Source organism: Egretta garzetta, unplaced genomic scaffold (assembly GCF_000687185.1).
Source record: "Egretta garzetta isolate BGI_Z169 unplaced genomic scaffold, ASM68718v1 scaffold22, whole genome shotgun sequence".
NCBI classification, from domain to species: domain Eukaryota; kingdom Metazoa; phylum Chordata; class Aves; order Pelecaniformes; family Ardeidae; genus Egretta; species Egretta garzetta.
This window is the reverse complement of record NW_009259102.1, coordinates 68,260-94,422: the sequence shown is the minus strand read 5'-3', so window position 1 is coordinate 94,422 and position 26,163 is coordinate 68,260. Positions and strand designations below refer to the sequence as shown.

The 26,163-nt window shown below is 38.2% G+C and overlaps 1 protein-coding gene across 4 annotated transcripts in view; it reads right to left on the bottom strand.

Moving 5' to 3' along the window:
• Window positions 1–26,163, bottom strand: part of PTBP3 (polypyrimidine tract binding protein 3) — a 51,474-nt gene that overhangs the window by 5,623 nt on the left and 19,688 nt on the right. Inside the window, exons 4-11 of one of the 4 annotated variants that reach the window (XM_035890819.1) lie at window positions 20,368–20,443; window positions 16,244–16,413; window positions 15,219–15,365; window positions 12,708–12,872; window positions 10,547–10,657; window positions 7,438–7,613; window positions 4,187–4,251; window positions 3,358–3,497 (exon numbers count right to left, since the gene is read on the bottom strand). In XM_035890819.1, coding sequence (XP_035746712.1) covers window positions 3,358–3,497; window positions 4,187–4,251; window positions 7,438–7,613; window positions 10,547–10,657; window positions 12,708–12,872; window positions 15,219–15,365; window positions 16,244–16,413; window positions 20,368–20,392 — 999 coding nt within the window. In that variant the 5' untranslated portion in view covers window positions 20,393–20,443. Of the gene's footprint in view, window positions 1–3,357; window positions 3,498–4,186; window positions 4,265–7,437; window positions 7,614–10,546; window positions 10,658–12,707; window positions 12,873–15,218; window positions 15,366–16,243; window positions 16,414–20,367; window positions 20,444–26,163 lie in introns of all 4 variants that reach the window. The other 3 variants (XM_035890817.1, XM_035890818.1, XM_035890820.1) reach the window with 3 other exon arrangements.

The window sequence follows — 26,163 nt, the reverse complement described above, 5'->3', positions numbered from 1 at the left end:
GTGTTTAGTTAGAAGCTGTGAACATAAAACTAAATACTGAAGGAAATATTTTTTCTTCAATGATTTTTAATTAAATCCTTATGTACCAGGCTCCCAGAGTACCAAAGATGATCATTTACACCCTAATGCAGCCAGATTTTATACAACTGAGGCAAGGGTTTTGCCAGTAATGGGTACTAAAAATACCTGGGTATCAGAAGCACTACTCACACTCCCTAGTCCTATTCCTTCTCAAATCACAACAATTGAATTGCTGAGCCACTTTCCATCATCTGTGAAAGGTCATGGAGAACAGGAGAGGTGCCTGATGACTGGAAGATAGCCAATGTCACTCCAGTCTTCAAAAAGGGCAAGAAGGAGGACCCAGGGAACTACAGGCTGGTTAGTCTCACCTCTGTCCCTGGAAAGGTGATGAACAACTCATTCTGGGTGTCCTCTCCAAGCAAGTAGATGAAAGGAAGATCATCAGGAGTACCCAGCACGGATTCACCAAGGGGAAATCATGCCTGACCAATCTGATAGCCTTCTATGATGGCATGACCGGCTGGGTAGACGAGGGGAAAGCAGTGGATGTTGTCTACCTTGACTTCAGCAAGGCTTTTGACACTGTCTCCCATAACATCCTCATAGGGAAGCTCAAGAGGTATGGGTTGGATGAGTGGACAGTGAGGTGGATTGGGAACTGGCTGAATGGCAGGACTCAGAGGGTTCTGATCGGTGGGGAAGAGTCTAGTTGGATGCCGGTAGCTAGTGGAGTTCCCCAGGGCTCAGTACTCGGCCCAGTCTTGTTCAGCTTGTTCATCAATGACCTGGACGAGGGGACAGAGTGTACCATCAGCAAGTTCCCTGATGACACAAAACTGGGAGGAGTGGCTGATAAACCAGAAGGCTGCGCTGCCATTCAGTGGGACGTGGACAGACTGGAGACTCTGGCGAAGAGGAACATGATGAAATTTAGTAAGAGCAAGTGTCGAGTGTTGCACCTGGTGGGGTTGAACCCCATGTACCAACACAGGCTGGGGGCTGACCTGCTGGTAAGCAGCTCTGCCGAGAGGGACCTGGGAGTCCTGGTGGATGACAAGCTGACCATGAGCCAGTAGTGTGCCCTTGTTGCCAAGAAGGCCAATGGTATCCTGGGGTGCATTAAGAAGAGTGTGTCCAGCAGGTCGAGGGAGGTTATTCTCCCCCTCTACTCTGCCCTGGTGAGACCCCACCTGGAGTACTGTGTCCAGTTCTGGGCTCCCCGGTTCAAGAAAGATGAGGAACTCCTAGAAAGAGTCCAGAGGAGAGCAACTAGGATAATAAAGGGACTGGAGCATCTCCCCTGTGAGGAAAGGCTGAGAGAGTTGGGCTTGTTCAGCCTGAAGAAGAGAAGACTGAGAGGGGACCTTATCAGCACATACAAATATCTTAAGGGCCTGCCCAGGGGGGCTGTGGAGTCTCCTTCTCTGGAGATATTCAAAGCCCGCCTGGATGCAGTCCTGTGTAACATGTTCTAGGAGAACCTGCTTTAGCAGGGGGGTTGGACTAGATGATCTCCCGAGGTCCCTTCCAACCCTTACGATTCTGTGATTCTGTGAAATGTGTACCAAACATATTCAAATTATTTAAAAACAGAAGATACTGCAGCCTAAGTGTAAGCCCATAGCCTTTTATCATCAGCATTTAGTGATAAGGAATATTTACTATCATTGTAAAATTTAAATTCGTCTAGATTCTGGCCCAAATATTTTAATTGTCACAATTTATTTAAAGACATTTCTTAACCAAATGAGACTGCAATATTTATACTAAAAATGTTTTCTGGAAGACGAAACCAGCTAATTTAAAAGTCATGAGGGAATATTGAAATGAACACTGAAAACCCTGCAACGGGGCAGAAACATAAACTGAAATAAGGTCAATCAGGTTTTCTATACACAGATAAGTAAGTGACAGAGTCAGACAACAACTACTGAAGAGTAAGTGCTACACAGTTGCCAATGTAGTTACAACAATTTATATTTCTAACTAATGTTTTTTTACATTCTTATTTTTTACCTTTCAAGAAGTTGAGCATTATTTAATGCATTTATGTTGTATCATGCATTGCAGCACAAAGTTCTACATGACAACTTCATAGATATGATTAATATTAAAGTAAAATGTCCTAAAAATAGCTTTGACCTATGCTTCACATATGCTTATTCTTGAAAAAAAAAAAACAAACCACCCACTAACACACTTTTAAGACTCAAGAGAGTCATCTTGAATAATCAGCTGCAGAAAGCACATCCACAGCAATCATCAGAAATTAACTGACAAGATATATTGACGAATTAAAGAAGAATTGACTTGTCTTACAGTCCTAATCTACAGCTACTTCTTCCAATGCTTACTTAAAGATTAAAAGAACTGGTCAACAGATTTTTAAACTTCAGTAATATGAAGATAACTTCCATTTTGCCAATAACTCCTAATTTTATCAATTTTTATTGTTAAGTGAATCTAATGAGTGTGTAAAACAAGTAAGAATTTTATATTGCGTAGTAGAACTGCTTATCAACAGTCAAGAATTGTGTTTTAAGACATGGCCTTGAAAAAGCTTGATTTTTCTTCTTTTAAGAGATGTGCATTGCTTTTAATTAAGCACAGATTGATGTGTAATATTTGAGTACCAGGAGTAGGCTTATAAAACAGTCTATGTAATTTCCACTACAAAAATAACTATCCAAGTTGTCCTTGGCAATTATACTGCAAACATGAAAAAAAAAAAAAAAATCTGTGTGGTGCTATGAAAAGTGAACCTGTGTATTTGTTAACTTTAAAAAAATGATTTATGGTGATATTGATAGCCAAGTGCACCTGTGTTCTTCCTTTCCAGCCTGGGAAAAGTTGCAAAACCAGAAAGGCCCTATCAATGTTTTGAAAGGTACTTGATTTGGTATGCTTTTATCTCCTTTTCTATTCCCTCCCATTTCTCTAACTCCTCATGTTTTGTAACAAATGAAAAATTCTTTAGCTTCTCTAATGATAAAGTAGCACACATATTAACAGAGATACCAGTAAATTTAGCTATAATATCTGTTGTTTACCTCTTCAAACATTTCTCATATCTGACCATAGACTTTTCTCTAATTACTAGCTACACTGCTAACATAGATTTCCCAAAGTAAATTGTGTTAGGAAGCTCTTCACTGCTAACTGGAGTTTTTAAACCTCGTCAATACTGCAAACTATCTCAAACAAGAATAGAGCTGTCCCGTTTTTTACGTAGAGATTTCCTCTCTTACTCCTTCAGCTACTGACAATTCGCAAGGAGGATTCTGGGAGTTGGTACGAGTTGATACCTACATCAGTGCCACCAATTAAACTTACTTCAGGGTTGAGGTTGCTGACTAGTAACACAGAATTTCCTGGAACACCAGTAACACCATGAATAGGCATCGGTACAGATGCTGCAGATGTGGCGACGGTGAGAGAACCAAGTGTTCCAGGAACAGCTGGAATCGAAACACCTGGAAGAGTATTAATAGCATCACTTGACATCTCAAAGTATTAATAGCATCACTTGACATCTCAAAGTGGAAAAGACATTTTAGAAGACAAAAGCAAGTTATGTTTCGCAAAAACTTCAATATTCAATTAAAAAAAAAGCTTTTAAGGAATTTGGTTATTCTTAGTATCTGACCAATAAAGCAGGAAGCACCTCCCCTCCAGAGGTGAAGAAATATTCAGCTACACCAACAGACCCAAACAGAAGGGCACATAAATTGCAGCCCAAGAAAGAAGAAAAATAATTTAGCACAGAAGTTTATCCTGTGCTAGAAAGCAAAAGATTGCTGAATCTAGAAGACCATTTATTTCTCATTTTATAGCCAGAAAAGGGGAGACTTCCTGCTTTAGCTTTGAATGTCACTGAAGTCTCACTACTCTTAGAAAAACAGATGCGTAGATTTTCTTCTCTGACAGGTAATCTTTTATCATGGCATTTAATTTATTCACTTATTAAATGGTAAACTACTTCAGCATATGTTTTTTATTACAGAAAGTAGCTTTACTGAATAATATGAGAAATAGAATGACGCAAATGGACATTGTGTTCTGACTGCTCTATTTTAAAACAATTTGCTCTGAACGCAGGTGTATTCAGATAGCCCTCCAGCACCAAATGCAAACACCACATTTTTATAAAATAGAAGCTTACCAGCACCTTGAGCAAAGCCCATGGCTGGGACAAACCCGGCAACCCCTGCATATGATGGGAAGATGATACTTTGGGTGCCTAGAGAGAGCAGGCACATCTAATTAAAACAGATTTTTAAAATTTTTAGAAAACAGAAGAGACTTCAGCAATGGCAATCAGCTTCCAGTGTTGCTATTCTGACTTCAGTCTGTGATTACAACTTTTATGAAATGTTTGAGTTAAAAAATCTCATTGAAATCTAAGATTCTATGTTTTACAAAGACAATTTTCAGCCACTTTTGAAGGCAAATACTCCTATCAGCTTCAATGTCCCTCTCTAAAATGAAGTCAGGGCAAAATGTAATTTAGACAAGTTTGAACAGAAAAGCACAGCAGAGATTAGTATCCATTAAAGTTAAGATGCCTGTGGTGCAATATTCAACAGTTTTTATTCACACAATGGAAATGCATTATAGAAAATTTCTGGAAGTAAACACACTTCAAATAATTTTGCAATGATGAGATGCTACAATTTTCTAGATATTTCTAAAATCACTATGGGCTAAATAATACAAACAGCTACAATGAATCTGAGGTTCTGAATTTTACTAGCTATTGAGATGCATAAACTATACATATTTTGCTTTTTAAGGAGTACTTTCCCAGCTTGTATTACTTCATAAATAACCAGTGTTTTTTATGCTTCTCCTGGCAATCACAAGCATTAAACAGATTTGGAGTATCAACATATGGAGAGTCCCAGCCTCAAAGATAGCTCAGTGCTTTTCACATTAGTATGTGGAATTAAGCACTGCCCGGGCCAGCACACAAACTTGCATTCTAAGAGACAGTTAGATACAAGCTTGAGTTGTGGATTCTTTCATATGTTAGCACACTAGATTTTTTTTATTTTTTTAAATGGGACATGTATAATCAGCAAATACATCCCGCAAGCCTGGCAATATGTCTGTTTTACTGCCCAAACCTTCACCGCTGACTAAAATAGCTACATTCACTAACAGATGGTTATTGACAGGGATGATACAATACCACAGCAAGTATCCGTTACAAATTACAAAAACAACAAATGAAACAGACACCACAGATCAATTATTCATGAATACCGCACCACATTACACCTCCTCTTATCTGTAGCAACAAAGTGTCTTTCATACAAACAAGTGAATACATTTATCACACCGAAGTGAGTCATTGTGTTCTTGAAATGCACACACTGGTGCATTACACTGACAAGTCCTGGCAATATAGGTATTAATCACTTATTCACAATCCAAGAATGGTAATGGAAACATTAATGAAGAAATAGATAAAGCACTTTTATTCTGCCAAATGAGACCTGCATGTTGCACACTGATACCAAAATCAGGCATGTAAAAATTGTCCAACAGATCTAATGGAGAAAGATCTGGAATTCTTTGTTGAATTTTTTCATGTGTAAAATCATTAGCTTGACGGCTAGCAGCTAGCTTTCAAGGCAAGCTAATTCATGTATCTCTGCTTATGCTCGCTGGGTGAGGGAACTCTTTAAATGTGAAATATTCACAAAATCTGCTTGTTTATAGTGCAGTATCTTTTCCACCAAAAACAAAAGAAAAAAAGAGAAAAAAGTTTCAAAACCATTTCAGGTTTGCTGTTAAGATAACTTCAAGTCTACGGAAAAAACAGATGTATTATTCTGATAGTTACTCGCTTTATCTTACAATTCTCTATCAGAACTACATCCAGGAGTAATAACATAGGAAGTGTAAGCGCTGACATGACTCCCCACATCTTTTCCTCATGTCATGCAACTGAGGACTATCAGAACATGCCTATGGCAACAATGTGCACATGTTGTTACCACTGGCGGAATGACTAGAAGCATGCTTCTCCCAGTCTACAGTTATTTTTTTTAAAAAGAAAAATATCTATGCAGCTGCTTCATTGTGACTGCATTACAGACAGATTTTGATACAGGCATCAGACTCTTCTTTACACAAGCACCTCTGCTGTTCTTTCTATTACAGTAAATGTTCAGACTGAAAATGAGATTGCTAGCAATGACAAGCTTGGAAGAGTGAGGTGGAAGGAAACAGAGAAGTGTTCATGTGTTAAAGCAGGCATATGTTATCTTGGCCTTCCAAGCAAGTTTGTTCTTAATCTACTCTAATTGCACTTCCACTGTTCGCTGATATTTCAAACTGTGTACGTTTAATTAATCAAAAGATATCAGATCTACAACAGCACGTTTCCATGATGCTGTATGGCAAATCTTCAAAAAAATTAAAGATGATTGTATATTACATAAAGGTCCAAAGCCTGCCTTTAAGCAGACCAGCAAAAACAATCAAGAAAGTAGTGAGTGCAACTCACTTTCTTACTCTAGTCTAAGTTACCAAAGCCAACTACCCAAAAACCACAAACTAAACCCACTATCTGCTCTAGCTATCACAGCAAACTAAAAGAAAAAAAAGGGAATTTTCCCCCAGCCCTTGCTACTGTTCTAACTAACTGGACAGTACTTAGATACATATTGAACAGCTGAGACAATTCTTAGCTGTGTATTACTGCTAATGGTTGTCGTTAGAGGTAAAGAAAAATAGCCCAAATCAGCCAAATAGCATTGGGAGCACTTCTACCAGGTCATCAGATTAATCTGTTTGACTATTTGCATTATTACCAAAGTTGATTAAATGAGCATGCATGAGCTATTTCTTCTCCAGTGTGGCTTCTAGCAGACACTATGTCCTCTATGTCATGGAAGTGACTTCCAAAATTTAAGAAAGTTTCTAAAATTTTATCTTTTAGAAGGTGACTACAAAACATATATAAATAAGTGTAGCACTTCATAGGGTTTTGTTTGTTACAGCAGGCAGTTATTCTAAATTATCAAGAAGTAAGAGCTAACACACTTAAAACGTTTATTATCCAGCAGCTTTGGGCAACCAGTGCCAATTTCATATGACTGCCATTGACTGTTCTGACATGCATCATTTATTATACTACCTGTGCCAATGATATCATTTTACAAATGTAGCTTTTTGACAACACTTTGAATTTGCCCAAGAGCATTCCTCATGTTATAGTTTCAAATAATAATTAATCTTGAGTAGGATTTTCTGCTTTCCATACAAACTTTACTGGACCTAACAAACAGAAATCTACAGAAAATGTACCCTTCTATGAACCTGTTATGAAGCCAGAGCATAAATGCAACATAAAAAGCATAATGATCTTACTGGGTATTTACCACTAAAAGTGAAGTTTTCTTACCAAAGGCAGCAGCTCTGGATGGCTCCAGGGGTGGCTGGCCATCACCACAAGGAAGGTCAAGGCGAGTGAAATCTCTGCTTTTCTCATTGTTGTACTTTACCTTAAGGCTAGTTAACTTGGAGAAATCAATACGCAGAGTACAGCACCCAGTGTAAATACTTTGGCCATCCAGACCCTGAAGAAAAATAATCACATTTTCAGAGATAACACACATACTGGCAGCCACCACTGCAATTGTGTCCAAACAGAAATACATCTTCTGTTTTTAAGGTGCTGCTTTTAAACACCAAGTAGACAATTATACAGCCACATTCCTTCGATAAATATCCTGTGTAGAGTGCTAGTGTAGTCCACTAATTAGTATTATGTTGCCTTGTGCCAATGGACAAAACATAGCTTTAAGCATGTCTTGTCTTTCTAGATGTGCTTCTAATCTTACTTGTCTTGCACTCAACACACAATATCAGATGCTAGTAGCGATACTAATTTGGAGATTTTTATTGTACAGAACTGCTCCTTACATAAGCTGGTGAGGGGTCTGGAGCACAAGTCCTGTGAGGAGCAGCTGAGGGAGCTGGGGTTGTTCAGCCTGGAGAAGAGGAGGCTGAGGGGAGACCTTATCGCCCTCTACAACTGCCTGACAGGAGGGGGCAGCCAGGTGGGTGCTTGGGTCTCTTGTCCCAAGTAACAAGTGATAGGACAAGAGGAAACAGCCTCATGTTGCGCCCGGGGAGGTTTAGATTGGACATTAGGAAAATTTTTTTCACTGAAAGAGTTGTTAAGCTCTGGAACGGGCTGCCCAGAGAAGTGGTTGAGTCCTCATCCCTGAAGGTATTTAAAAGATGCGTAGATGTGGTGCTCAGGGACATGGTTTAGTGGTGGACTTGGCAGCACTAGGTTAACTGTTGGACTCTATGGTCTTAAAGGTCTTTTTTCTGCCTATACCAGTCATAAAAAAATCATGATGGATGAAGGGGGAAAAAGCCATTCAAAAGATACTGGTTTGTTAAAAGTACTTAATATCATCTCATCTGAAATTATAATTTCTGTGAAGTCTTTAATAAGGTATAATTTATTATTAATTCTGTTATTTAAGAAAAAATGCTATTGCTACGGAACAGGCTATAATCCCAACTACCTTTACTAATTTCCAATATACACTTCATCTCTAAAACACATAGTGAATTTACTTACTGGACTAAAGTGCAAGCAACAATAGATAAATATTCTGTGCCTTTAATTTTGAAGTTGAGAATAGCCAACTTCAATAACAAAAGTAGGATAAAAGTTCCATTCACTCTACTCTTTTGGTAATTTTTTGAAAAAAAAAAAGAACACTAAATACCACTTAATAATTAGCAGAATCTATTGTTCTATATACCTTATTTCAAATTGAACTTTCAAATTGATTTTATTTATTTGTTAATCTTGAGGTGATGACACAGGTTAAAGAGAAATAAAGTGTCTTGGGCTTAGTTTCAAGAAAGTGAAGTATTTTATTTTCTGTCTTTATTTTTACTTCACAGTTCAAGTATTATAATGTGACAATTTGTAACACTGCTCTCCCTTCTGCAAAAATCTTTGGGGGTCTCAGCTCTTAACATTTAATTGCCAAACTATTCCTCACTGAGGAAATTAACCATATTTTCTAGAAATGAAAATACGTAGCTATTATAAGGAAATTAATTTTTTAATTTTTGGACAAAAAAAAAAATAATTGTTTACATGGGAAGGTTTTGGTAGGGGGGTGCTGCTACCCCTCTGTGGGAAAAGACATGGGGCTGCCCTGTGCTGGACAGGGTGAATTCCAGCCATCTCCAAACAGGTCTGTTGCTGTCCAAAGCAGAGCCAGTCAGAACACTGGTGGTGCCTCTGTGATAACATGTTTAAGAAAGGGTAAAAAACACTGTGCAACAGCTAGGACAGACAGCAGTGTGAGAGAAACAGCCCTGCAGACACCAAGGTCAGAGAAGGAGGGGGAGGAGGAGGTGCTCCAGGTGTCAGAGCAGAGATCCCCCGGGAGAAAACCATGGTGGGGCAGCCTGTCCCCCTGCAGCCCATGGAGGTCCGCAATGGAGCAGATAACCACCTGTACCCTGTGGGAAGGACGCAGGCTGGAGTAGTTTGTGATGTACTGTATCCTGTGCAGAGGACTCATGCTGGAGCAGAACAGTGTGAGGAGGAAGGAGCAGCAGAGACAAAAGTGTTACGGGCAGACAGCAAGCCTCATTCCCCATCGCCCTATGCCGCTCAGGGGGAGGAGGCAGAAGGGTTGGGAGTGAAGTTCAGCCCAGGAAGGAGTAAGGGTGTGGGGAATGTGTTTTTACTTTTGTTTTTGTTCCCCACTATCCTTCTCTTTTTTTAATTGGCAATAAATTAAATCAAACTTCCTTAAGTCGAGTCTTTTATGCCTGTGATGGTAATTGGTGAGCAATCTCCCTGTCCTTATCTTGATCCATGAGCTTTTTAATCTTATTTTCTCGCCATGTCCTGCTGAGGAAGAGGAGTGAGAGCAGGTTGGTGGGTGTCTGGCAGCCAGCCAAAGTTAACCCACCACAGAAAATGTACCTAAAATAGGTGAGCTCTTCTTCATTACTAAGAATGTGGATTTTAAGTATCAGGGTACAGATGGTTTGAAATTAAGAAGTTCAAGGTGAAAACATCGATTACTGTAAATTTCTCACTGAAATTCAAACAAGTAAAACATGTAACATTCATCTCATCTCTGGGTATTTAACTATAGGACTCCTAGTATTGAACCTCACTGAAAATATCCCATTTAGTTTGAAAGGCAAAAGACTTTTTGGCCAGCCACAGTTACCATCACTCATCACTACTGACAGCTCCGATTTTTGTTTTGGTAGACTCATGTAGGGCTTGGGGTATGTACCATACATTTATGTCAGTAGTTGATGATAGAGCATTATCCTCTTAACTAAAGAGGGATGTTGAAGTTATTCATGTGCAACAAGAGTCGTAGAATAATGAGAATTCATAAAGTTAATGATCAAACTATCCCTTATGTTCCCCATTTATCTGGGGAGAAAAAAAAAAAAAAAAAAAAAAAAAAACACTCCAAAAAAATCAAGCTGAATACACTACACTTACCATTTTGGCATAATATGCACTCATTGGATCAGCATACTGGAGCAAAGCTTGGAACTGATTGTTCTTAGTGAAGGTGATAATCTTTAAAACATGTCCAAATTTAGAGAAAATCTAAGAAGGAAAAAACATGGACTTTCAGAAACAATGAATAATACATTCACACTAAAAACTAGCATTTTAACACTTCATGTAAATTTCTGAAAATTATTTCTTTTGTGAGAGCTGAACAGAAACGGAATGAACTCAGAATTTTATTTCAGGTAAAAAAAAAATAAAGCTACAAAAGATGGGGAAGGAGGGTAAAATTTCCTTAAAGATTTAGCAATGACTGTTCAGCTAAGAGCAGGAAAGGCCACTCCAAAGAAGCGTTTGTCCAATGTCTGCAGAGAAATTGTGGATAATCAAAGTAGAGGTTTGAGAAATGGACTTTCACAAGTCAGTTGAGATGAGAACTGCAAACTGCCTTCCAAGGTATCCACCTTTACATTCTGTTCTTCAAACAAATTCTGCAAATTTGGTGATCAAAAATACATCTTAAATAGTTGATGTGCTACAAATTAATTACATAGACCCACTGTCCAAACTAGAAGGCAAAGAAGGAAAGAAGCAAGAGAAAGACCTAGTTTGGGACCTACCCCTCAAATTTACAATTGAATCGTATTTAATTTATTGAAATTAACTACATATATAGTCAAAATGAAAGCATGCACTACATGAAGGTAGTGTATAGGTATATGGGTATACAAAAGCAAAGCCACAAAGAATAAGGACAAAAGTATAGTTATCATACAAGTGCAGAAAAACTATGTCCAAATTAACAGTGGAAGAGGAAAGGTGAGTTTGGGAAGTACCAAAATACCTATTGCACAAGTAGTTAAGTGAGGGTCATTGGGCAATTCAAAGACTGAAAATATATTTCTGCTGCACTGAAGTAAACATTAATCAAATTAATGCAAATGACCATGCATTTCCTTGTCCACTGCCTGCTTAGTAAAAAACAAACTACCAAACAAGCCCCCCTGACAAGATTAGATCCAGGAATTGCCGTTCCAGTATTAAACTAGTACAAGTTACTCTGAGTGCAATAATAATAATCCTAAACAGTTGACACAGTGTTTGCATGAGCTCAATAATGAGCAAACAATACTCATAGACACAAACAAAAGTTTAGATCAGGCAAACTGCAAGATCGAAGTGGCAACTAGTTTACTAGTTAATTAGTATCATGGGGGCAAGATACAGAGAAAGAGGAAGTAGCAAGACATAAGAGGAAAAATAGTAACAATCAACTATTATTTGAGATGCTAGTAGAGCAGCAAAAGTCTTCTTCCAGGACTTCAGGTGCTTGTAAAAACATCCCAGCTATTTAAAATTGCATTAATTCAAGAAAGTAATATTTGGGGCATTGTTTTTATTGCACAAATTTACTAGTAATTACAAAAGCTTCAAGTATGAAACCCTTTGCAATATTTGAAAAAAGTATGAACAAATCCTTCAGGCACAAAATAGTCTTGTAAAGTTATTATTTTTAAACTTCTAGTTCTCAGCAGTGTAGCACAACCCCTAGCAGGATTTATGGTATTGTCCTTCATAGCTACTGCCCACCACTATTCCAGGCTTTCAGAGGTAGTTAAAGCAAATGGCATGCTAACAGTTGATGAACATTCAAAAACATTTGTCCAAGCAACTATACTTGTATTTTACATCACTTGCATCAAATTATAAAAGTGAATATAAAACCCTAAAGTATAATCCAAACTACAAAAGTTACTCACTACAAAGAGTGCTAAAATATTGGTCCACAAGTTCATAATAATCACTGTTTCGCTAGCTCATTATCTGGGCATAAATTAGAAATAACACCTAAAGCTTATTGCTGCTTCCACAGAAACCAAGGAACTAAAAGAAGTGAAAGACAACATGAAAAACTAAGCACAGAAGCTCTGCTTACTTTGATTTTTTTGTGCAAAACTGATTCAAGCCTAGATCCCTAAATTGCAACAAATAATTTTAAAGCTACAGTCCTCATTCAAACGATTAAGAATCCACAGGTACTTCGAATTAAAAAAAAACGAAAAAAGAAAAAAAATAATGGATTTACAATGGCAACACTGGAACAGATTTTAACTTTTTTTTTTTTCCCCCCAGCAATCCTCATTACCTGATACAGCACTTCTAAAGTGACAGAGTAGAAAAGATTTTCAACAATGACTCGAAGAACAGAACCTTGACCTGGAAGGAGTCCACCTTCAGCAGCAACAGTGCTTGTAATAGCGAGGTTTCCAGACCGCGTAGCATTCACAGCTTGCAATGCAGCTTGTGCTCTCTGAAATCATGACACAGCAGAGACCACAATTAACTTACACGCATATGAATTATTCATATCTAAACAAAGTTTGCTTACAAAGAAAAGCATGTAAAACGCATTTAAAATGCAACTTTTAAAAAACACTTTCCCTTTATCTGATTATGGATTCAAATCTCATGTTAATAGGTAACTCATACCTCCTCTTTTTCCCCTTTCTCCTCCCCTAAAAGAAGTCAGATCATACTTTCACAGAATTAAACTGTTACTATTTTGTGATGCCATATAGACCTAATTTTGCTTTGATTCAGTAAGATTTTGTCATTCTAGAGAGTTTCCAGCAAATCCGTATGACAACAATACTGTAATAGACTAACAACTAGTCAGTGTACCTCTCATGGTTTAAACCCAGCCAGCAGCTAAGCACACACCGAGAGTTTTCTCACTTTTACCCTTCTGATTCTCTCCCCCATCCCACCGGGTGAGAGTCAGCAAGCGGCTGTGTGGGGCTGAGCTGCTGGCTGGGGTTAAGCAACAACAGCAACAGAAACCATTTGCTATGCTTTATGAGGATTTAATTCTCTTCAGGAACTAAATTTTGCTGGTGATAAGCTTAAAGGTGCATAACCTGCTCTTTTTTCTGAGCCAAGCTATCAATAACAGAAAACACCTTTAAATCTCATTCCTAAAACTGCCTCACTAGGACTTTGGAAGTCTCTATGCTTTGTTTTTGATGGGCTTTCCTCAAAAAGGCCTTCAGACTACCTCTGAGAGCACTATGGAGGGACGTGTCTTTCAAAATGTAGTGTTGTGACTTGAAGTCATGTCTCAGTAACACTATTTTCTTGGAAGATGGACTAAACATGGCGCACAGTAAAGATGTAACCCTGCAAAATAATCTGTACTTCAGGCCTGAGCCCAGATGCTAGGTCAGTAACATTGTGTTCAGCTGCTCTGCTAGGGTCTCTGAAATTTAAATAAAACTCAAATGTAAGAATCATAAGTGAAAAAAAAAATTAAAGTAGACAGTTTTGTTTTTATAGGAGAAAGCAAGTGTCATGCATTGAGTTGAAAATACTGAGAAACAAGGAGTCTTATTCGCAAATACGAGGATAATTTTCCTGAGGCTGTTACATACACCACACCCTTAAAAAAAAAAAAAATCTTGTTATTTTATTTATTTGTTTTTGCAGGTAACAAACCAATCCAGCAATCTTGGATGAGGAAAGAGACAAATAACGTTTATCAGATTGACAAGCTTGCAAGATTTCAGTGACTTTTGCGTCAGCACCAATTAGAAGTGAGCACTTTTACTGTGAGCAGTTGCTTTGGTATTCCCTAGGGCAAGCCTTAACCACTAAAGACTGAGAAGGCGGCATCCACTACTTCAGCCTTTTCCATGTCCTTTGTCACCAGGGCCCCTGCCACACATATTAGCTAAATCTCACTTCTGCTGCTGATACACTTTGAGGAGCCATTCTTGTTGCTGTTCACATCCCTTACCAGAACCAACTCCACGTGGTCTTTGACTTTCCTAACCACATCCCTGCATGTTCAGATAATGCTCTATAATCCTCCTGGGTCACCTGTCCATGGTTCTACATTTTCTATGCCTCTTTTTTATGTTTGAGTTCAGTCAGGAGCTCCATGTTCATCCAAGCAGTCCTCCTGCTACCTTCACTTCATTTCCTGAACGAACCATTCCTGAGCTCCTCCACAGTAATTTTACAGATATTGAGAAGTCCCTCTCTGAAAAAAGTTACTGCTTAGATAATAACAGACAGAAAAAATATCTATCAGAATTTGACAATTGGTGTAATGACAAGTAGACGGTTTATTTACTAATGTTGTGGTTTAATCCTGGTAGGCAGCTAAGTGCCACACGGCTGCTCAGTCACTTCCCCCCAGCAGGATGGGGGAGAGGATCAGAAGGGTAAAATTGAGAAAACTCAAGGGTTGCAATACCGGTTGTTTAACAGGTAAAGCAAAAGCTGCACCAAGGCAAAACAAGGAATTCATTCACTACTTCCCATGAGCAGGCAGGTGTTCAGCCATTTGTAGGAAAGCAGAGCTTCACCACACTTAACAGTTACTTAGGAAGACAAATGCCATCACTCCAAACGTCCCACCTTCTTCCTTCTTCCCCCAGCGTGACCTCATATGGTGTGGAATATCCCTTTGGTCAGCTGGGGTCAGCTGTCCCAGCTGTGCCCCCTCCCAGCTTTTTGCGAACTCACACTGGCAAGGTGAGAAGCAGAAAAGGCCTTGATGCTTAGCTACTATGAAGAAAATTAACTCTATCCTAGCCAAAACCAGTACACAGCTCACGTGCAATTCTATTCTGTTAAACGGAAATATTATACTTACAGTCTGATTAGGCAGATTGTCAGTCTTAAGCTCTCTGTGATTGGAATACTGAATATAAACAGGCTGGCTGCGGAGGTGAGGTGTAGTAGGAGTATAGTAGTTCACCATAGTAACAGCAGCTTCTTCAGAAGCCATTTCCAAAAATGCCTGCAACCAATACAAAGCAGTTTTCAGTGTAGTTTTGTTTACAGGAGAGAACAAGGTATCAAAGCACCATTTATTCCCAATTCCACTCTCATTAGAAAAAGACCATGTGAAAGTACAGTACTGATTTGCTCAGCATTAAAATGCATTTGTGTGTGCATGTTTATGGGGATATTTGATTTGATTTGTGGGTTTTCTTAGAGGGTTTTATATTCTAAGTACAATAAGTCATTAAAGAAGAGGTGGAGTATGAGTGACATATGGGAAATAATGCTGCTAAAAATATCACACTGCTAATGAATTTATTAGATTCCTGAATCCAAGCACTATTACCTAGGTAGCAGATACACATAGTGATTGAAGAAGTAGGAACCGGACACTAAACATCTATCTGTTTGTGCATTATATTAACCCAGCTCAGTGCTTTGGATGCATTATTTTCAGGATTTCAGTGTTTATTCATGATGTGAACTACCCCATCACATAAGAAAGAATGAAAAAAAAACCTAAACAATTTATTTCACATTAAAAAATTAACATGCATGTTAATTATTTAATCAGGATGGTTATTTCAAGACGCATCTCAATATCACTAGTGACAATGTAGTTCTTTATCATCTATATATTCCACATAAGGTGGATATAATGTTTAGCAATACTATTAAGTCAGTAGATCATTTATTTAATCCAAAAGTATATTGAAAACTTAAAATAAATATCAAGACATCCTTTCACATTTGAAAATATTAAAATCTTGAGCTATCAATGAAACATTTAGACATTGTTCCAATCATTTTAGCCAAATGCAATAACAAAAGAGTCGTAACCTGAACCACATCTTCAGCCTTGTTCTTAGAATTGAAATATTGAAAATTACATACCTGACTTTTTCCTTTTAGCATCAAGAGGTTGGTTACTTTGCCAAAAGGGAGGCCTAATGAAATTACTTCTGCTTCAGTAACATCATTTGGAATTTGACGAAGATGAAGGACACGTGAAGGACAGCATGGCGATCTGTCTCTTTTAAATTTCTTCTTGTCGTTCCCATTAGCTAAAATATTTTAGGGAGGGGGGTGGACAAGCAAACAAGACAAACCTATTGCACAGTACGGATACCAAAACGTAAGAGATAAACTGCTGTCTCAGCACTGACATTGACTTATCTATAGCTCTTTGAATCGTAAGAAAGACAGTTCATATATAACCAAAGGACAGTTTAAGAAGACTCCTTCAGCTGTTCCAAATCTCCACTGCAAGGAGAGCATGTGGTATGTTTGTTTTGTTTTGGTTTTTTGTTGTTGTTTTTAGGTTTTTTAAGTCTTACAGGCAGAGAGGCCAATCCCAAGTGCCCATGTAATGTATTTACAAAACGTTAGTTACACAGACAATGGTTAAGTAGTAATTGGGAGGTAGTGGATTTTTTTTTGTTACTAACTTATCTTCCTGCATGGTATGTTTTTTCATTAGATTCAGTAGCTACCTCATTTTTTTATTTTTTTTTTTTATTAAACAAAGCCTGCTGTCCCACATGATTGTAAGTTTTATAAAGTCTTTCAACAGGACAGACAGCAGTGAGGCATGGAATCCATACAGATTCTAAAGTCTTCCACTTTGGCAAACTGCCTCTTTCTTTTTTTTTTTTTTTAACATATGTCCATTTGGATGCTGTAACAGGTAAGTAACCAATGGTTATATTTCAAGGAGATGACTCTGAGTCCTTGAGAGCACTTTTAAGCAGAACACCACATTTGGAACAGGCATAATGTTGTAGAAGCTATCACAATGGAGTAATAACTTAAAGCAGTAAAAATTAAATTCATTAGCCAAACTACAGATCCCAGTTAGCGATTCTCCTAAAGAAAGTTACAGAGGCTTACAAGACTTGGTGAAAAAAATATCCTAAACTGAGAGGAAAGACAGCAGATTTGGTGGAAATTGTACTGAAGTCTAACTATATACTACTTAAGCCAAAGCATTTAATTATGTGCCACAAACAGCTTCACTCCAGCAAGAGAGACAGCCGTAACACCTTATGTGTTGCATTTAGCCTTCCAAGGAGAATCACAAAAGAAATTATGAAAAAATACCTTCATGAGCTTAGTAAGTAATTTCAGATTTTGTGGTAGGTATTGAGTACAGTCTAATGCTGAGAAGTGGTTCCCACAAGTCATTCTGTACAAGGACCTTTACTGAGGGTTTTTTTACTAGTGGAAGTCTGTAAACTCCAAGTTAAGATGACCTAAGCCCCAACTATGGCACACTCAGAAGCCAAGTTAACTAATCCCCCCACCTGCAAAACAGAAAAGTCTACTATGCATTGATTTTTCCATCAAGAAATTTTAAATGGCATTATGTGCTCTGTATGCATTCTGAAAAATGTGAACATGTGGCACACTTGTTGGGGATGAGACTTTAAGACAAATGGAAACATATTAAACGCATATCAGTACCAAGCCACAACAGGATATATTTCTATTAAAGCCTAACAACCCATTCTATTTTGTTAAATTTACTTTTCAGGTTCAAAATGGACAAGATGTTCTTCACTTTACTAAGTCAAGGACTGCTTGACTAAAGAAAGCAGGGAATGAAGTGTAACAGGAGTTTTGGCTTTAGTTTAAGATGAGACACTCTCACAGAAGCAATACCTTCTGGTTTCTGATTCATTATCAGAGATGATAAGATGGAGCTAAGTGGCAAGCACAGCATTTTCTCTCTACAACTTCACTGACTGTTAGAGGAGTTTTCAGGTCAGGCATTCAGCCAAAAAGGACAGTGCTCACCAGAAGAGTTTCAGCCTGGGTACATACAGCGTGCATCTCCTATTTCACCATCTACCCATTAGCAAGCAGATGTTAGCTCTAGTTGTTCTGGCCTCTGAACAGTGAGTGACACCTGACCTAAAAATCCTATTAAAGTGCTTCTTTTCCTGTTGTAATTATATGAAGTTTCGTGGAACTTTAGCTAAGTTGCTAAATCAGCAATAAGAGCTAGCACTCATTCCATCCCAAGTATAAAGGCCTCAGCATTTTTTAAACCATGCTTCCTTCTCCAGCTATTGTTTGATACTAATTTTCATGCAAAGTGATAATCATGTGGTTTTTTATGGCATCTAAATTCCAAATTTGATTCTACAATTCTTTAAAGCATGCCCAAGGCAATCACCTCTTCTGAATTTTACACTCAGTTGGGTAAAAGCAAAAAATACTTTCAGACAGACAAAGATAAAAGAAGTCTTATGAACAAAGTGAAATTTAGGACCTGGTGCTACAAGGACATTTCATTGCGATCATAATTCATTACTGGCACAAATATATTCCCCAAGTGAGGGAATCAGATCAAGAAACCCAAAACTTATTTTAGATATGTGACCCACCAGATGAAAGAACTGCTGTAGGTGAAGCAGTTGTTTTAGGTAAAGACATGCATCTCAATAGATTATATAAATCAAAAATGACACGCAGAGTCATCAATGAGAATTAGAGGTTTGGCGATTTATTAGGAGACAAACATGTCTACCTTATTTTAAAGTTTAATATCATTTAGACACCCTGGACATCACCATGAAGGATCAGTGGTTGCACTGGTAATTAGTAAAAGCCACCTGAACTCAATACAAATTTATATTCCTTGCCAGCTGGTTTCTTCGCACAAAAATACCATCTACACATGCCTGAAATATATTTTGGCTATTAAATTACTGAGTTATAAGCTAATGTTGTTTCTAGCCAAGCAGAAGCCTCTGAACATCACAATGAATTGATTTGCAGAAGTATGAACAATCTACATGTGCAAGTCAAAGAAATCAAAATGAAAAATCTTCAAGTTAGCTCCTCAGACTTCTCCTTCCCCTTTTATCTTATTGGAAATATAGCAAGTAAGTCTTAGATGCTTACCAAGATGTCATCTTCCCTGTCCCTTGCCTCATAAAATCAACTATCTGGAAACCACTGTTGACAGGCAATAGTTTATGTCATGCATTAGTTAATTTACTTTACTTAAAGTTAACTTATGCAGCCATGGGCCACCTAAGCTGAAAGTACATCTAAAGGAAGCAGTCCCAGCTTTCTCTCACTTTCAACTTTTCATTTGATCTAAAACTACAGGTAGCCAAACACACTTACTGCATCTTTCTCAACACATGGATTGCGGCAGAGTATTAATTTTTTTGGATGGTAGTACTAGTTTAACATGTCTGAAGAAACATGTGGCTGTGGTTTCACACTGAGCCATCACATTGCTTAAATAGATCCAGTTCCCTTACCCTGCATCTGTCTATCTATCCAATTTCACACCATCTCCCAAAAAAAACATTCTGCTGAAGAACAATCTGTGCAGATATGTAGTGAACCAGATCAAGAAAATATCTGATCAGGAAAAAAAAAAAAAAAAAAAAAAAAAATCGTTTTCCTACTGCTTCCCTTACAAACCCACTACCATTCATCTCAACCCATAGAGAGATTGTCTGGGGACAAGAACTGGCAGGAAAACATCTGAAAAGAAATCACAGGGCTGTCTGTACTGCTGCTCAAGAAGTTCTGGAAGTAGGGTAGAAAGCAGGGACAAGAACACCAAAGGAATCAGCTTAACCTTTTATCACAAATCCATATAACATGCCTTATGTTCCACCAAACTGAGATTGATATAGGATATTAATCTTCTGTCTCTGTAATCCTGACAACTTGAAACACTTGAAAACAAATTCCTTTCAAATGCACAACTACAGGAAAATTGAGTAGGCACTTAAGAACCTGTGCAGAAAGTTACTTGCTTGACCATGATTATAGAAAAACAGATTATTTTTTTTTCCCCCATTTCAACGGATCAGTTTTGGACCTCCTCAATACTGTCATTGAATTGGATAGACTCTAGTGGCTCTGCTGTTGGAGACACATTATTTCAGGCTTGGTGAGGCTATGGTGACAATAAAGAATACAAAAACATACATTTATAGAGAAAACACACACTGTAAAGAACTGTAATAAACATTTTTCTTTATGTATACCTGTAGCTGGAGTAGAATTGTTCATGGTAAAAGGCCTGTTACTGACACGGGAAGAAAGAAGCTCCTCACGTCCACACTAAAAAAAAAAAAAGAAAAAAAGAAAAAAAGAAAAAAAGACAACATTACTAGTAAAAGCTGTTACAGAGAAAGAGCTTGATAAAAAAGCACAACTGCTATAATTTATTCTTCCCAACAACACCCCCTTTCTATAAACATTATCCACAACTGCTGTGAACTTGTTTTTCAGGAAAAAAAAAACCTCCAACCACACAACTTTTCCTTCTGTCTCAAGATGTTAGCAAGTTCAGCTGTGTTACACTTCTTACATCTCTTATTACTTATCCTACTTCAGTTTACATTTTAAAAGATCAAGAATAACAAACGCTTATGAAAAGAAATGAGCTGGCTGCAGGCTGTGGGTCTGCAATACAACATTGCTTCCAGATGTGAGTAAACACGCAGCCACACAGATAAGGTCAGCCTTTGTGGCCGGGCACAGTGGACCTTGAGCAAAACTAACTCAAGACATATTTAAATATACCTATGGTACTTTTTTTAAACCTAATCCCTGTCCTAAGAATTTGGTGGTGGATCATATGTATTTAGATAAAATACTGAAAATCAAAGTCTATGCTTTAAGAATACTGACAATTTGAGGGTCTAACTACTAGCAGAGAAGAGTTTGAGCACTACAGGTTCTTCATTCAACGAATGTCAGAGTGGTTCCAAAGAATGTTTATCTATATGGTGATAGGTTCTTTATATATATATACACACACACACACATATATATATATATAAGTTAAGTCTGTTTACTCTTTAAGACTGCTCTAGTATGACAGCCAAGCATCAGCTTCAAAATGCCAACAAGAAACAAGGTACCGTAACACCTCTGAAAGGCAGTTAAGGTTCCTGAAACTTTCATCACACTCTTCCATAAAAGTCTCAACTTTTTCATGTAAATGCTAAGGGAGAGGTTCTAAAAGATGGAATAAGCTGATCCAAACATCTCCTCACCACTTTGGTGGAAGGAGACGTCCCTGTTGTCCTTGCCCTGGTATTCCCACCTGCTCATGGTCACCTGCTCCTGGAGGTATTTAAAAGACAGGCAGATGAGGTGCTTAGTGACCTGGTTTAGTAGTGGACAGGTGTGGCTGGACTCTCTGATCTTAAAGGTCTTTTCCAACCAAATGATTCTATGAGCTGTTTATCTTGCACCAGCTCTGGTGCCCGAGGATTTTCCATGAGATGACTCAGTTCTCCAACCTGCCAGCACCCTATGCTGAGTTAGGCTAGTCAGTTTATCAGACGAAAGAGGGGTTGGAAAGTGGTAGGATCCAGTGCTAAGAAAGGGGTAGGGATAGTTGAAGAGGATACAGGACTAAGAAAGCATCTTTTTGGCAGCAGCAAGCCATCGTACTGGCTTATACTGGCTGTGGAAGTACCGCTGATAGAGGACCGGTTCATAAGCTGCCTGTGCTTAAAGAAGTAGTTTGGTTCTTTTCATCCTTGCAATTAACCATGTGTTCCTGCTGCTAAGTCAGAGTTGGGAAGGTCATTCACAACAGAAGGATTTGTTAGCTGCTCATGAAAGAGCATAGGTGGTGGTGTGGGGTGGAGGAAAACATGACTGTGTTCATTCCTCTCTGGCAGCAGTTCAGACTTACAATTGTTAACCATGAAACTGCATCTTAACAGCATATTTAAATGCAACATTTCATTGTGGCAAACACTCTGAGAAATCATTTTTACATTAAAAGAAATAAAAACCATAAACCCCATATTTTAAAGCAATTCCAATTCTAATTTTTTCAGTTGCCAGCAGTTAAATCCATTTGCAGTAAAAAAATAGGCCAATATAAAGAGCAGCCTATTCAGCTGAGCAATGGAATACACCATACATCATATAGCCCAAATTATGTTTCTTTGGATGGTCACATTTTAAATTAACCTTATTAAGGTTTGTCAATTAAATGGTTACTAAATGTCTGATACATATCACATTCTACTTCAATGGATACTGAAATGTAATTAACAGCCAAAACCAGTACTAATTTTTAATTGTTAGAAGTTGTCGTGGTTTAACCCAGCTGGCAACTAAGCACCACGCAGCCGCTCACTTGCTCCCCCCTCCCTCAGTGGGATGGGGAAGAGAATCAGGGAAAAGGAAAGAAAAAGTAAGACCCGTGGACTGAGGTAGAGACAGTTTAATAAGAGAAAAAGAAGAATAAAAATAGTAATAATGAGAATGGTGAGAATATACAGAATATACAAAACTAATGATGCACAATGCAATTGCTCACCACCCGCCAACCATCAGCCTGTCATGAGTGGCGATCACTCTTCCCCCTCTCCGACCAACCAACCCCCCCACCGAGCATGACATTCTATGGTATGGAATAGCTCTTTGGTCAGTCTGGGTTAGCTGTCCTGGCTGTGCTCCCTCCCATCTTGTTACGCACCTGGCCGAGCAGGAGAAGCTCAGAAAGACCTTGAGTAGTCTGAGCACTGCTTAGCAACAATTAAAAACATCAGTGTGTTATCAACATTCTTCTAGTACTAAATCCAAAACACAGCACTATGCTAGCTACCAGGAAGAAAATTAACTCTATCCCAGCTGCAACTTCAGTATGCCAGCATCCAGGTATTGAACGCCTAAAGAGTGTATTTTGATTGTAAAATGGACATCCTGCTAATTAAGCAAAAAAGGCACTATGTGCAGCTAGTAAGTGGTAGAAAGTATTAATGATCATCTTGTATTAAGCCAACCCTTCCTTTTATTTACATGAGGGCATGAAAAAAAAAAAACCCACTACTGCTGTAACTCCAGTTGTGGGGGCTTTTAGCTTGTTTTTTAACTTAGCATTTATTCAACAGAAGAAATCTCTGCATTTTTTAAGAAGGCTGTGAAAAAATTCAGTGTTTTAGCATGTCTGTCTCTGGCAGCAGGTGCCTTTTTTGAGCAACTTGTAGCCATTTTGTAGTTTCATTATGAACCCTGGCCCCAAATACAGCTATTATTATTTTGACAGATAAGTTAATGTCAAGGACTTTACATGTATTCTCACAATTTCATATTTAATTTTACAAGCACTAAGAAAAAATACAACAGCATTTTCCAGAAAAAAATAATTTTCCAACCTCTTCCGTTTTTAAAAGTTGCCTTAGTTGATTCAACTCAAGATTCAAATAAGCATCTTGGTGCAGAAATCAGAACCTACTATTTTGAAAAGCTATGTACTTACAGCTTTTGCAGAAGTTAGGAAAATGTCTAATGACAAGTTTTTTACAAATGAGTATAAGTTGTCTGTGTATTAGTCTACAAATGAGAAAAATCTGTAGATTATGAACTGTTAGACATACATATTTCATGGAATTTTTAATTCAGAAAAAATTTTTTTTAAATTTAAGTTTTACTTTAAATTTAAATCAATAACTTATAGCATTAGATACTTTGTAGGTTTGGCACGTGAAAATGCAACTGATTTCCAGGCAAAATTCTTAGAGGATACCACAGAAAATATTAACTAACCGTGACGACTTACAACAGAACACCATTATGAGCAGACAGATGTTAAAAACAAATTGTAAAGACCAGAATTTACTATCACTGATAATACAGAAAGTCTATAAATCAACCATAATCTGAAAGATAATTCAGCTTTCTCAGAAAAAGTTCTCACATATTCCAAAAGAAACTGTATGTATTCTCAAGAAGTATTCATCCTTTCTAGGCCACCCTATCCCTACAGTTTCATCCAGTAATAATATTGCTTGTGGGCTGGTGCTGTAAACCAATGAAGCAATGTCAGATTAAAAAGACACACATGCAGAGAAACACAATTCAGATGGCTGCAGTGATCTGTATGACAGCTCTCTGTAGAACAGTTGTATTGATACAGGGCAGAAGTTGTAACTCACTGCAGCACAAAATTAACTGCTCTGGGATGGGGGACTAAGCCAGCTTCAACAGAGGAAAAATCATACCACAAAATTACAGCCTTCAGTCATCAGACATACCTGTAACTACACCAACATATCATTTGACCACCATCTCCTAAGACAGCTCCCTAGATTTTGCCTTTCCACTGACAATCATTAACCTGGTAATACAGCGGCCAAAAAACAGTGAAAGCTCTTTTAAACCCCAAGTTCATCACCTAGTCAACTGTTTTACTTGGGCTAATAAAAAACTAGCAAGGCTTGAGTCTCTTACAATACAGGGAACCATCTTCATTATAAAAGTATAACTGTCTTCACATCTTCAATTTGATACAAGGATGATTTTTAAACAAATGTACTTTAACGTCAGAAGAAACCCCAAACAATAAAACATTAAATCAAGACATCATAGAATAATTGGCCTGCCACAGTCCTACTAAGTCTAAAGCTCTTACTACAAAACTTAAGTTTCTTGTAACCACGAGATTCTGATTATACTTTTTGTTATTACTTGAATGCTCCACTGAAACACTATTCCAATTTATAACTTCTGATACTAATACTAAATTATGTACTTACTCATACAATTACAGCATATTTATTTATTATAACATGCCCCCTGGAGGGATGTGGTATCAGAGAACTGCTAGGAACAACACTGCTTTTGCAGGTGGATACCAAGGTTTTCTGAAGTACAAGAACACTATAAAGTTGCTTTTCAGCACCTCATCATTTATCCAGCAGTATAACTGATAAGCCTTCTCAGTCATTGACTGAAAGCAAAAACAAACCAAATGCAAAAATGTTCTAGAGGAACACAAAGATGAATTGACACAATGACAGTTCTCCTGCAAGTTGAAGTACAATGTGCATATGTTGGGGATATTCTGGATTAGTAAAGGAGATGACATTTACTTCATCAGTGTCTTCCCACATCTATTCATACAGAATCCACATAGAAATGACAGAATTTGAGATCATGAAGCCTGTTTGCTCAATCTCCTTCTTTCCCAGATAGAGCTGAAAGAGATATTTTTGTAACATTAAACATTTGATGTGGCAACAAAGATCTACTGCAGACTGCGCTGGTAAAAAAGCTGACGAGGCCCTGAGTGCTGAAAAATTTCGCACAAGAAGTTAGCATGGCATGAGTAGTGTGTTACAAAATTCTTACCGAATCTTTCTACAGAGGCTAGAGAGTCCTACCATGCCTCTAGTCTCTCTCTGTATACAAGTTTTCAGTTGGGTACTTCCAATTCACTGTTTAAGTCCAGCTCAGAAACAGTCAGAGCAGCCAAACTCTGCCTACAAAGCTATCTTGACATCCTTCAGTTCATACACACTTGACAAGCACTTCTTTCAGCAGGGACGTCAGCTTACACTGCCCTTACGCCATTAATACTGCTTCAGTTTCGTTGTGGTTTAAGCCGGCAGGCAGCTGAACACCATGCAGCCACTCACTCACTCGCCACCGCCTGCAGTGGGATGGGGGAGGAGAAATCAGAAAAAAAGGTCAAACCCGTGGGTTGAGATAAAAACAGCAGAGGGAAAAAAAAGTAATAATAGAATATACAGAATATACAAAACAAGTGATGCACAATGCAGTTACTCACCACCCACTGGCCAATGCCCATCCCATACCAGGCAGCGATCGCTGTCCCCTGGCCAACTCCCAGTTTATATACTAAGCATGACACCATGTGGTCTGGAATACCCCTTTGATCAGCTGGGGTCAGCTGTCCTGGCTGTGCCCCCTCCCAGCTTCTTGTGCCCCGGGCAGAGCAGGGGAAGCTGAAAAGTGCGTGACTGGTGTAAGCCCTGCTCAGCAACAACTGAATTATCCCTGTGTTATCA